The sequence below is a fragment of the Helianthus annuus genome, chromosome 14 (assembly GCF_002127325.2).
Source record: "Helianthus annuus cultivar XRQ/B chromosome 14, HanXRQr2.0-SUNRISE, whole genome shotgun sequence".
Taxonomy (NCBI): domain Eukaryota; kingdom Viridiplantae; phylum Streptophyta; class Magnoliopsida; order Asterales; family Asteraceae; genus Helianthus; species Helianthus annuus.
In genome coordinates, this window is record NC_035446.2 from 5353787 (window position 1) to 5367010 (window position 13224).

The 13224-nt window shown below is 39.8% G+C and overlaps 1 protein-coding gene across 1 annotated transcript; it reads right to left on the bottom strand.

Annotated features, from left to right (window-relative positions):
• Positions 1–12410: 12410 nt before the first annotated feature.
• Positions 12411–12773, bottom strand: LOC110888961. The gene has a single exon (XM_022136453.1). The coding sequence runs from the start codon at positions 12771–12773 to the stop codon at positions 12411–12413; it is 363 nt and encodes a 120-aa protein (XP_021992145.1).
• Between the last annotated feature and the right edge of the window lie 451 nt (positions 12774–13224).

Sequence of the window (13224 nt, forward strand, 5' to 3'; positions counted from 1 at the left end):
ATTGTTTATTCGAAGTCTCGAGCCAATCACGAACAATACCTTCGTTTGACAATGGAACTTCTGAAGAAGGAACAACTTTTTTCTAAATTCTCCAAGTGTGAATTCTGGCTTAAAAAAGTTCAATTTTTGGGTCATATTGTAAAAGAGCAGGGTATTCATGTAGATCCTTCCAAAATAGCTGCTATTAAGGATTGGAATACACCAGCGACACCAACAGAAATTTGTTCTTTTCTTGGTCTTGCTGGTTATTATCGATGTTTCATTTCAAACTTCTCAAAGATTGCGGTTCCTCTCACTGCTTTGACTCAAAAGAATAAGCCTTTTGAGTGAGGACCTAATCAAGAAGAAGCGTTCTAAATGCTGAAGCGAAAGCTATGAGATGCTCCTGTTCTGTCCTTGCCCGATGGAAACGATGCTTTTGTTGTCTATTATTACGTGTCGAATCTAGGCCTTGTTTGTGTTCTTATGCAACGAGGTAAAGTGATAGCTTATGCGTCAAGACAGCTGAAAGTTCACGAGTAAAACTACACGACTCATGATCTTGAGTTGGGTGCTGTGGTATTTGCTCTCAAAATTTGGAGACACTATCTTTATGGCACAAAATGTGTGGTTTTCACAGACCACAAAAGTCTCCAACACATTTTTAATCAGAAGGAGCTGAACATGAGGCAATGACGCTGGGTTGAACTCCTAAACGATTACGACTGCGAGATTCGCTACCATCCTGGTAAGGCGAATGTCGTAGCCGATGCGCTTAGTCGAAAGGAACGAGCCAAGCTTCATTTTGTTCGCACTCTATCTGATACCCAATCTCGTGTCCTTCAAGCTCAACGATCTTGTGTAACCAAAGATTTATTGAAATATGAGCTACCACTTCAACTTGAGCTTAAACTCGAAACGAAAGACAATGGGTTACTCTATTTCAAGGATCGTTTGTGGATTCCAAAACAAGACGTCTTTGCACTTTAGTGATGGACGAATCTCATAAGTCTCGATATTCTATCCATCCTGGGGCTGACAAAATGTACAAGGATCTTCGTACTCAGTATTGGTGGCCTTGTATGAAAAAGGATATTGCTTTGTATGTATCGAAATGCCTAACTTGTCTCAAAGTCAAGGCTGAACATCAATGACCTTCTGGTTTGCTTGTACAACCAGAGATACCGGTATGGAAGTGGGAGAACATTGTAATGGATCTCATTACTAAGTTACCGCGTACATCTAAAGGTCACGATGCTATTTGGGTTGTTATCGATCAATTAACGAATTCAGCTCACTTTATACCAATTTGCGAGGATCTATCTGCTGATAAACTTGCAAAGATTTATGTTGATGAGATTGTATCTCGACATGGTGTTCTTTTGGATATCATATCCGATCGTGATGCTCGTTTTTCATCTCACTTTTGGAAGACCATGCAATCTGCTATGGGAACCCAACTAAATCTAAGCACTGCTTATCATCCCCAAACAGATGGACAATCTAAGAGGACGATTCAAACATTGGAGGATATGCTTAGAGCATGCATGATAGACTTTGGTGGTAATTGGGATTCTCATCTTCCGTTGATCGAGTTCTCTTACAACAATAGTCATCATGCTAGCATTAATATGGCACTGTTCGAAGCTTTATACGGTCGAAAATGTTGTTCACCTGTGTGTTGGAATGAGATCGGTGAAGCTCAGCTTACTGGACCTGAGCTCATTCTGGAAACAACAGACAAAATCAAGAAAATTCACGATAATCTTGTGACAGCTAGAAGCCGTCAAAAGAGTTATGTGGATATGCGACGGAAGCCCTTAGAATTTCAAGTCGGAGACTGTGTCCTACTCAAGGTATCACCTTGGAAGGGAGTGGTGAGATTCGGAAAGAAAGGAAAACTTGCACCTCGATATGTTGGACCATTTAAGATTGTTGAAAGAATTGGAAAGATTGCCTATTGACTAGAGCTACCTCCAGAGCTTGGGAATATTCACCCAACATTCCACGTGTCCAATTTGTGAAAGTGTTTAGCCGATGCTGAGAACAAGCGATAAGACGATGCAAGTTGATAAAACGATGCACTTTGTCGAGAAACATGTGGAGATAATGGACCGTGATGTCAAGCTGTTGAAGAACAAGCGAATTCGATTAGTCAAGGTTCACTGGGAGTCCAAACATGGCCCAGAGTTTACTTGGGAACATGAGGACCAAATGAAAGCGAAATATCCGCATTTGTTTTCACAAGTTTCCTCTAGTTAAAATTTCGAGACGAAATTTCCTAAAGTAGGGGAGACTGTGACAAGTGTGCTCTGTAATCGATGTATAATGTAAAACAATATCAATTATTAATAAAGTAATGTGTTTTGGTGTTATTATATGTGTATTTATGCGTGATGATTTTACGATTTGAATCGAGTTTCGGTTTCAAGCTTTAAATCGCTTTCTGGAAGGTTATACGCAAACTGGTGCATAAACGTAATCAGTTTAATGCGATAAATACTCCGGGATAGTGACATAGGCTTAACATACCTTAAATAACCTTTACATAACTTAGAAATAATTTTTTAAGGGTTTGGTGTGTCGAAATCAAGTCTATTCGATCGCAAGGACTATTTGTGCCAAACTGCGAAAGTATGCCGATTCGTATGATAACGAACGTTCCAGAACTTGATCATAAGTTAAACATACCTTAAATGTCCTTTACATAGCTTAGAAATAGGCTTTGAGGGGTTTGGTATGCGAAAATAAACTTATTTGATCAATAGGGACTAAAAGAGTTAAAAAGTGCATAAGTTTGCATTTTCGCGCATATGTTACGTTCTGAATATATCCGGACATCCAAAATTTTTTGCAATCATTAAAATATTTTATTTTAGTGATTGGAATGCAAAAATACCATTTGTCGCTTAATTTGGATCGTTTTTGCATCCGTTCGAGTCTTCATCGTAATTAACCGAATAACGCAACCGTACGACCAAACGAACTGACATCTGAGATGTTTTTGAGCATATTTTAAGTTCCCTGTGCTTTAAAATCCTTGTGGAGCCTTGAAATGGGGTTAACGGGGCTTAAACATGTCAAAAAATGCATCAAAATCCAAGTTTTTCACTTGCAGGGACTAGTTTTGACATTCTGTGAAACTTGCTCTGGCGGGGCGCGTAAGATGAGACCATATCTTACGTGGGGCGCGACCTATTGCCAGACAGAAACATTGAATCTGGTCCAATTCAGCTATTTTGATGGTTTTGATCACTGAATTGCAATACGATTTGATGGTTTTTGATGTCCCATTGTTTAGTATACCATGGGCTACACATGGAGGGTCAAGATCAAGGCATGAATTATGAGAAACGATCCTAAAGGTTCTTGGAATTCTATAAATACCCACTTGATTTCTTTGGTTCCTCACACTCTTGGTCTGAATTGCTCTAAGTTGAAGTTCAAAGCTTCATACCTGAGTATTTTGGATCAAGATCTTCATTGCTTGGACCCTTTGTAAGTTTCTTTCATGCTTTTTATGCTTTTCAAGCATGAAAGTCAAACCGTGTTTGACTTTCTGCTTTGACCACGATTTGGTCAACACAAAGTTCGTTCGAACTTTGCAACGTGAGCGTAATCACGATGGTTATAGTCCCCTGTGACTATACCTACTGATTACCACGTCGATTAGTCGAAGTGACGAGTCAAAGTTTTGGTCAAAGTACGTGTTTATGCGTATTTTGAGACGAAGCTATATTCGGGTATCAAAATACGTTGTTTTGATATTAAAGCCTATTTTCTAACTTAGTTAAACATGTTTTGACATGTTTAGCTCGTCACTTTTAATCTAGTGCTTGTATAGAGTCGTAAGTCAAGCAGTCTTGACAACCGCTTAGGCTTTCGAACTCAACCCGTTTGGTCGATCATTAGGATCCGACCAAGCATGTTATGTGACCATAGTTGTATAGGGAATAACCTTCCGAGGTTATACCTTATGGTCACTTAGTTTAATTAGTTGTATGATAGGTAGTTTATATGCCTTAGGAAAATGACCAAAATGCCCTTTTCATGCATAATTGGATTTTAAGCATATGTAACCTAACTTTTGTCACTTAAACTGATTATGCAACATATTTAAACATGTTTAGGCATATAATACTTGTCATAGGAGTAGTTAGGCGTCTCGAACGCGCATTTGTGCGAACGACACGTTAAGGTAGCGTAAGCTATCTTAATGGGTCGTAACGGGTCGAAAGCACTTAGGATAGGTTCCAATTTAGAATGTAGGCTTTGTTAAACCATATCACATGAGATCCAATACTCATTTGGTTTACGAAACCTCATTCTATCCGATCTTCCGATTTAGGTGTCGATTTATTTAATTTAGCAATCCGATTACTAGGTACTACGTGATTTCCTTGGTTTACTCGAGCTTTGTTAGTTCATCTAATCAAGGATATTTGCACTTCGATGTGAGTACATAGATCCCCTCTTTTTACTGTTTTTCAATTGTTTTGGGGTGATTCATATGTGTTAAATGTTTTTGATGTTTTTAACGATGGTTTCAAAAATGATTAATATGGTTTATATAAAACTAATAACGATTTCGATAATGTGAACAAACTTGTTGGACGTAGTTACATAACGAATAACATTAGTTAGTTTTGGCCGAACCGACCAGTATTAGGTTATGTACCATAGGATCTGACAAATCCCGTTATCAGACTGCACCCATGGTTATGTGTGGGGGTTATGTGGGTTACGACTGAATCTGTGATTGTTAACTTACCCTTTGGTGGTTTGTTAATGCGAGATTAGCGATAGACGAGTTACGAAGGTTTGGATGTTATTAGCGAGACGACCAAAAGTAGTTTTCACAATTAAAACGAAAACGATTTAAACAAGTTTAACGAATTGAACAAACGATTGGTTTTGGGTTGTGATTAGATAGTGGGACGGGTGTAACATGATAAAAACATGGTAGATACGCCGCTGGTACTTCTTATATATAAGTGTTTTTATCATATTACATTTCGTTGCATTATTTAGTTCACTTGGGCAAACGATTTTAAAACGATGTCACATAACGATGTTTTCTAAATGATATAAACCATACGAGTTTTACTAACGAGATGATTTACAATTTGGTTTACTTAAACAAATGTTTTGGTTTAAGAATCATGGCTACGAGATTTTTAAAAACTATAACCAACTTGATTTGAGTTGGTTAATCATGCTGCAATACTATACACTTTTCAAAACAAGGTTTTTAACTTTTGACTCTTGTTGTCACACCCCGATTTCCACGTGTCTCACCGGTGGGCCCGGTGGGGGATTACCGTGACATAGTTGGCAACAATATAGTCAAACCACACAATATATGAATGCACAGCGGAAGCATAAAGATAATTATATTTCAGCCATTGTTTGTAATATCAAATGTATTACGAATAGTCGAAAAGTATCCACAGTGGATCAAATAAAAATATAAGTTTTGTTCAACAGACGAAGGCATTTAAGCTTGCGAGACCCTTTATGATGCTAAGGAGAATATCCAGCCAATTACGCATTGTACCTGCATTTAGTCTTTTTGGGAAAATACGTTAGTTTACACTGGTAAATACATTCAACCGACACTTTTGTAAAAATGTTTATTAAAATTGATTTGAATGCACAAGGCACAAACTCTTTTATAACTTGGGAGAATTATTTAAATTTATAATCTTGTGAACGAATTACATGTTCCTTATGCGTTCAGTAGCCCGGATCAAGTCCGGGTTAAAGATCAATAGACACACCACAGCGACTATTTATGCACTGACGAGTGTACGCCTACACTCCGCGCTTAGGTCGTGGCCATTTCGTAAAATGATGCCAGGGATATCCGGGACATGGTCATTAACCCCACAAAGGCTTTTAAGTAACAAGACTGTTTAAACGAGCCGATCAAATTTATTCAATTACCCACTTAACTGTGGAGAATTTGATGCCCGATCAAGCGGTATGCTATATACCGTAACCCAAGCCCGTATAACGGAAAATAAGTTAAAAGTATTTACCTTTGCAAGTATAAATCCTTAATTGAAGAAATTGCAAATAGCTTTTATTGGTCTCCTATTCTGGAACGAAGGTTAAAAATAACCTATTAGAATCCTAACGGGTCTTTACTTTAGCCGTAGCTTAGACCGGTCAGTTTCAAAGGATAATTACGGTTTAATCGCGTGAAAGGCGAAAACCGTGAATGGAATGTGATTTTGACCCAACAAGTTTGAAGACTTGTTTTATATGGGTATAATAATCACACTCTGGATTTTGGGGTTAAAACAATATGGTTTGACCCGTTTCGGCTAGTTTATGTAAACTAGTTACATAAGCCGAACCGTGCGCGCAAATGGCGTAACGGGTAACCGTAAGAGTCCTACACTGGTTTCCTAAGTCAATATGCTTTAAAGAGGTTGTGGTATCAGTAGGATACCTTCCATAATGCCCGTAACGAGTTTAAGTTCATATTATTCCTCGTAGGGGTATTTCGGTCTTTTTAAAGATTATAAAAGAGGTTTCTGAGTTCTACAGGAAATCTGAGTTTCCCGAACAGTTTATAAAGTCCAAAATACTTTATTTATTATTTAATATCAGTGACAACTGGAATCGGGTCAAAAGACCTTGTAGAACTCAAGTTATGGCCGAAAGGGGGTATATTCGGTATTTACCGAACCGTTGCCATAACCGCAGGTTATGAGCAGGTTAAAAATAATTAAAAATCTTTAAAAATCCCAAAATATTATTTTACATCAGTGTGTAAAAGGTTTGGTGTCGAAATCTGGGTTTAGATAGGTGTTATGCTAATTGCGCTATTTAATTACTAAAGTTTCCGTAATTTGCGCTATTTAGCATAACTCCTATTCTGGACCTCGGATTGTCATGAAATTTTAGGGACATGCTTAGAAATCAGTAACTAAGGTTATGGTTCTTTCACATGTCCGAAATTCTCGTTTTAAATTAAAAAGGGCGTTACGGTCAACTTTTAAGCATTTAACGGAAATGTGTAAAAGACTCGGACAAACAACGAACCGGTCACAGAGGGTTATACCATCATGTAACCTGGTCCTAAGAGAGTCCTATGGCATATCTAAATCATACTTTAACGGGTCAGAACTGATGTCAATGCAAAAGTCAAAGCTTTGCGACTTTCGGCTCCGAACCGGGTCAAAACAGTAAATGGTCGGATCAAACAAGCTTAGACTAGTTAATATACTTATTATCATGTTTTATGAGTGTTTAAACAGGTTACACATCATCTACATTACTGATTATGCATTAAATCGCAAAATGGCATTTCTGTTGACTTTTTCTAAGCACGTTTGACTCGACATTCGGACTAGTTAGAGTGGGAATCAGAGGGTGCCCTTTTAGGGGTTTAAAGCCCACATGATTACCATCATATAACTATCTTTGATTCGACAAACCACTGGACCATTTGTGATTTATCGCAAAGTCAATCGTTAATTACGAAGGATTGACTTTTAAGCTAAACTAAGCAAAAACTAAGCCACAAAAGGTTAGGCACACTTACAGAAGCTTGGTGCACGACTAAGGATGATAGAAGAATACTTGAGAGCTCCAGAAATGAACTTGAAGGCAGGTTTGAGGTGTGTTTCACAATGGTGCAATGCCTTGCCTTTTATAGTGAATTTCCATGCTCAAGATCATTACAACTCACTCTAGGATTGCTCATGGATGATCAGCATGTGTCCTAAGGTGCTAGGGGACATGTAGAGGGCGCCCATGCTTCAATTAATGCCTAAATGATCGTTCACAAGCTCAAACATTGAATCTGTCCAAGAATTCTGCATCTGGGACTCGTACGCGGCCCGCTTTAGGATTCTGGCCACTTGGACGCGGGCCGCATGAATCCTAAAGTCAGTAAACGTATCTTCAACTGGCGCGCGGCCCGCATTAGCTCAACCATATCCTTAACGCCGCCCGCCTGAGGGTTAAATTCCAAGATTTTCAAATCTTTTGTAATGATTAACCTGACCTTTCGGTTTCGAAGGGGTAACTTTGCGATTTGGCCCTCGATTATTTACAATTAAGGGCCTCGTGACTTTTACCTGCATTGTTAAGTCCCCGGTTAGTTTAATTACTATCCGAAAAGCCTTAACTTTTGTTGTTGACGCTTTTAACCCCTCGTATACGAATTTGATCATAACTTTCTCGTTTTAAAACGGAACTTCACGAAATTTATATCGTATATTCTAGTGAGCGTATTTTACTGTTACAAAGCCTCGGGTTCGTCAAAGGGTCACTCAGAGGTATAAATTAAACATGTTGACACAATTAACCCCTGTAGCTTGTAATCTCTCACTTTCTTCCGCGTTTCGCTTCGTACGATCCATGATTTATTCGTTTGAAGGTACGAGCATCATTTAGGGTTACTATACAGTATATTTACCCTTCGTTGACATTTATAACCCTCGAATTTACATACTTTCAAGGTTTGTCAACTTTAGTCCTTTATTTAGTATTTAATACCACGTGTAAACTCATGACACGTGTCAACACATTATTGGACACAAAATTTCGAGGTGTTACATCCTCACCCCCTTAAAATAAATCTCGACCCGAGATTTACTGAAATAAATAAGGGTATTTTTCTTTCATCGTGGATTCAACCTCCCACGTGAATTCGGGACCTCTACGGGCATCCTATTTGACCTTAACAATAGGTACATGCTTCCTTCGAAGCTTCTTTACCTGTCGATCTTCAATCGATAAAGGTTTTTCCACAAATTTCAAGGTCTCATCTATATGCACATCTGTATGTGGTATTACCAGTGATTCATCAGCGAAGCACTTCTTTAGATTGCAGATGTGGAACACATTGTGAATTCCATTGAGCTCCTCTGGTAAGTTTAACTTGTAGGCAACTGACCCGACACGTTCGATAACCTCGAAAGGTCCTATGTATCTCGGGCTTAGTTTGCCTTTCTTACCGAAACGCATCACCCCCTTCCAGGGTGATACTTTAAGCAACACTTTTTCACCTACCTCGAAGTGAAAATCTTTACGCTTTGGATCCGCATAACTCTTCTGCCTATCTCGGGCAGCTTTGAGACGGTCTCGAATCTGGACAATCTTGTCCGTCGTTTCGAAGACTATCTCTGGTCCTGATAATTGGACATCTCCAACTTCCGCCCAACAAACAGGCGATCTACACTTTCTACCGTATAATGCCTCGAAGGGCGCAGCCTTAATGCTGGTATGGTAGCTATTGTTGTAGGAGAATTCGATTAATGGTAGGTTCTTATCCCAACTACCACCCAAATCGATCGCACATGCACGTAGCATGTCTTCCAACGTTTGAATAGTACGCTCACTCTGACCGTCTGTCTGAGGATGGTAAGCCGTACTAAAATTCAAACGTGTGCCCAAAGATTGCTGGAAGCTTTTCCAGAAATGCGACGTGTATCTAGTATCTCGGTCGGAGATAATAGACACAGGTATGCCATGTAAGGCTACAATCTTATCAACGTATAACTGGGCTAACATGTCGGAGCTATAAGTCTCCTTGATGGGTAAGAAATGTGCTTACTTTGTTAGTCTATCAACTATAACCCATATTGTATCATTTCCTTTCCTCGTCTTGGGTAACTTGGTAATAAAATCCATAGTTACGCATTCCCACTTCCATTCGAGAAGTTCAGGCTGTTGTAGCAAGCCTGATGGCTTTTGATGCTCAGCTTTGACTTGCGCACAAGTCAAGCATTTGGCTACATAGGCGGCTACAAACTTTTTCAAGCCTATCCACCAATAATTTGCCCTTAGATCCTGATACATCTTATCAGCTCCTGGGTGAACAGAATATTTGGAACTATGGGCTTCCTGGAGGATAACATCTCGTAGTCCTCCATAAATTGGAACCCATATTCGTCCATTTAATCGTAAAATTCCGTCCTTGCTAAGAGTTAACTGCTCCTCAGTTACTCCTAACTTCTCTTTAGGATAGTTAGCTTCCAACACAGCTTCTCTCTGTGCAGCTAACAACCTTTCAATCAAATTATTTCTTCACTTCAATGCTCTTGGCATTGATTCGGATGGGTTTCACCCTTTCCTTTCGACTTAAGGCATCAGCGACTACATTCGCCTTGCCGGGATGATATCTGATTTCACAATCATAATCATTTAATGTCTCCATCCATCGGCGTTGCCTCATGATTAATTCCTTCTGATTAAACAGATGTTGAAGGCTCTTATGATCAGAATAGATCACAAACTTGATACCATACAGATAATGCCTCCACAGTTTTAGTGCGAACACAACGGCACCCAGCTCCAAGTCATGGGTGGTGTAATTCTTCTCATGCACCTTTAACTGTCTCGAAGCATAGGCAATAACCTTGCCTTTCTGCATGAGCACACATCCCATGCCAGTGTGTGATGCGTCGCAGTAAACTACGAACTCTTCGGTACCTTCAGGCAATGTCAGTACAGGAGCGTTGCTCAACTTTTGCTTCAGAATATTAAAGGACTCTTGCTGCTTAGGGCCCCAAACAAACTTTACCTTCTTCTTGGTCAGGGAAGTTAAGGGCGCAGCAATCCTTGAAAAATTTTCAATGAAACGCCTGTAATATCCTGCTAACCCCAGGAAACTACGAATCTCTCTAGGCGTCTTTGGCTCTTGCCAATTCATGACAACTTCCACTTTAGCGGGATCCACTTGGATACCACGTTCGCTGACAACATGTCCTAGGAATTGGACTTCTCGAAGCCAGAATTCGCACTTAGAGAATTTGGCATAAAGTTTCTCATGATGCAGGAGTTTGAGAATACAACGAAGGTGTTTCTCATGGTCAGCTCGGTTCTTCGAGTAGATAAGAATATCGTCGATGAAAACGATGACGAATTTGTCTAAGTACGGCTTGCAAACGCGATTCATGAGATCCATGAACGCCGCCGGTGCATTAGTGAGCCCAAAAGGCATCACTAGGAACTCATAGTGACCATAACGAGTCCTAAATGCGGTTTTATGTACGTCTTCATCTCTGACTTTCAGTTGATGGTAGCCTGACCTCAAGTCAATCTTCGAGAAATAACTTGCCCCTTGTAACTGATCGAACAAATCGTCGATCCTCGGCAAGGGATATCTATTCTTTATCGTGACTTTATTAAGTTCGCGATAATCGATGCACAGACGCATCGATCCGTCCTTCTTCTTGACAAACAGGACAGGCGCTCCCCAGGGAGATGAACTAGGTTTGATGAAACCTTTAGCTAGCAGTTCATCCAACTGGGTCCTCGATTCCTTCATTTCGGTTGGTGCTAGCCTGAAAGGCGCTCGAGCAACAGGTGCTGCTCCAGGGATGATATCGATCCTGAATTCCACTTGCCTATCTGGTGGCAAACCAGGTAGATCTTCAGGCAAAATTTCTGGATATTCCGAAATGACGGGAATGTCTTCTATCTTCGGTTTAGGTTCATCAAAAATCACCTGTGCCATGTAGATGACACAACCCTTCTTTAGACATTTTGAAGCCTTGAGCATAGTCGCTTGCTCAGGCAATCCATACTGGGTATCTCCCCGAATGGTAAGTGATTCACCAGACGGAGTCTTTATCACCACTTGCTTTCTCTCACTTTCTTCCGCGTTTCGCTTCGTACGATCCATGATTTATTCGTTTGAAGGTACGAGCATTATTTAGGGTTACTATACAGTATATTTACCCTTCGTTGACATTTATAACCCTCGAATTTACATACTTTCAAGGTTTGTCAACTTTAGTCCTTTATTTAGTATTTAATACCACGTGTAAACTCATGACACGTGTCAACACATTATTGGACACAAAATTTCGAGGTGTTACACTTGTAGTCTAATGAGGTATTGCAACATGTAAACAAGCCATGAATCCGACACTCTCATAAAACCTATGTGCTCACCAGCATTTCTTTGCTGACTTTGTTTTTACATATGTTTCAGGCGTTGTTGAATGATGTTGATTGCTAGGATGCATGCTCACTTAAGACTGGACGAGGCCTTAATGACTTAATAACGATGATAGACTATGTTTAACTTGCTTGTTTAAATTTCAAGACAATGTAAATGGTTAATCTATAAATAAAACAAAACTTTTGAATCCATGGTTGTGAAACAATAATTCTGTTGCTCCACTCCCCGACGTTTCCGTCGCGGTTTCGTTGTTTTAACGCGGTTGGGGTGTGATATTGTAGATCAACACGATCTCTATCAGAGAAAGGAAGACCCACCCAATTCCAATCCAGCTTTGAACGATTCTCCGAAGTGATCAACCTATCCGCGTTGTAACATGATTTATCAGCCTCCTTCTCGTAAATATTAGGCCATACAAACATAAGGGGTCTGTCCCCGATCCAGTAGTCTGAACAAAATTTAATATTCTTCCCGTTGCCCGACATACCTTTAATGAGCAAGTTTAACTTTTCCCTTTGATGACTATCCCTTCCTCCATTTTCACAATGTTCCTCCAGACTCCAGAAACAGCGGAGCTTAATGGCAGAAACGACCACTTCCTACCAGGTCCGTGGATTACCCCGATAACCGACTTCCACAAACTGGTTTCTTCTGCCTTGTACCTCCATATCCATTTAGACAAAAGAGAAACATTAATAAATTTTAATTTACATAAACCCAGCCCCCTTAATTTTTTCGGTAACGCCACCCGGTCCCGTGACACCCAATGCATCTTCTTCACATCTTTGTTTCCTGCCCAAAGGAACCTTTTCATCATAGACTCTAATTTTTCCACCACTTTAGCAGGAGCCTTGAACATGGACATATAGTATATAGGAAGACTTTCTAGCACCGCTTTAATTAAAGTGACCCGACCTCCAATAGATAGAGAATGAGCCTTCCATGAAGAGAGTCTTTTTTTGAAACGTCTCCACCACTGGGTACCAATTGTTTATTCGATTCATATTCGCTCCAACCGAGATCCCAAGATAAGTAAAGGGTAAAGATCCCGTCTTGCAACCCAAAATTCTAGCCATACTAACTGTATCATCTTCACTTACCCCTATCCCGAAAAGGTTCGATTTGTGGAAATTGATTTTTAAACCCGAGCAAATGTGGAAAATCCTCAAGATTCTAGCAACCGTCTTAATGTTCTCCTGACTCCAATCCCCCAAAACAATAGCGTCGTCAGCGTAAAGGAAGTGTGAAACCACCGGTCCTTCATTTGGAGTTTTAATCCCTTTGAAAATTCTCATATTGCTAGCATTCTAGATAAG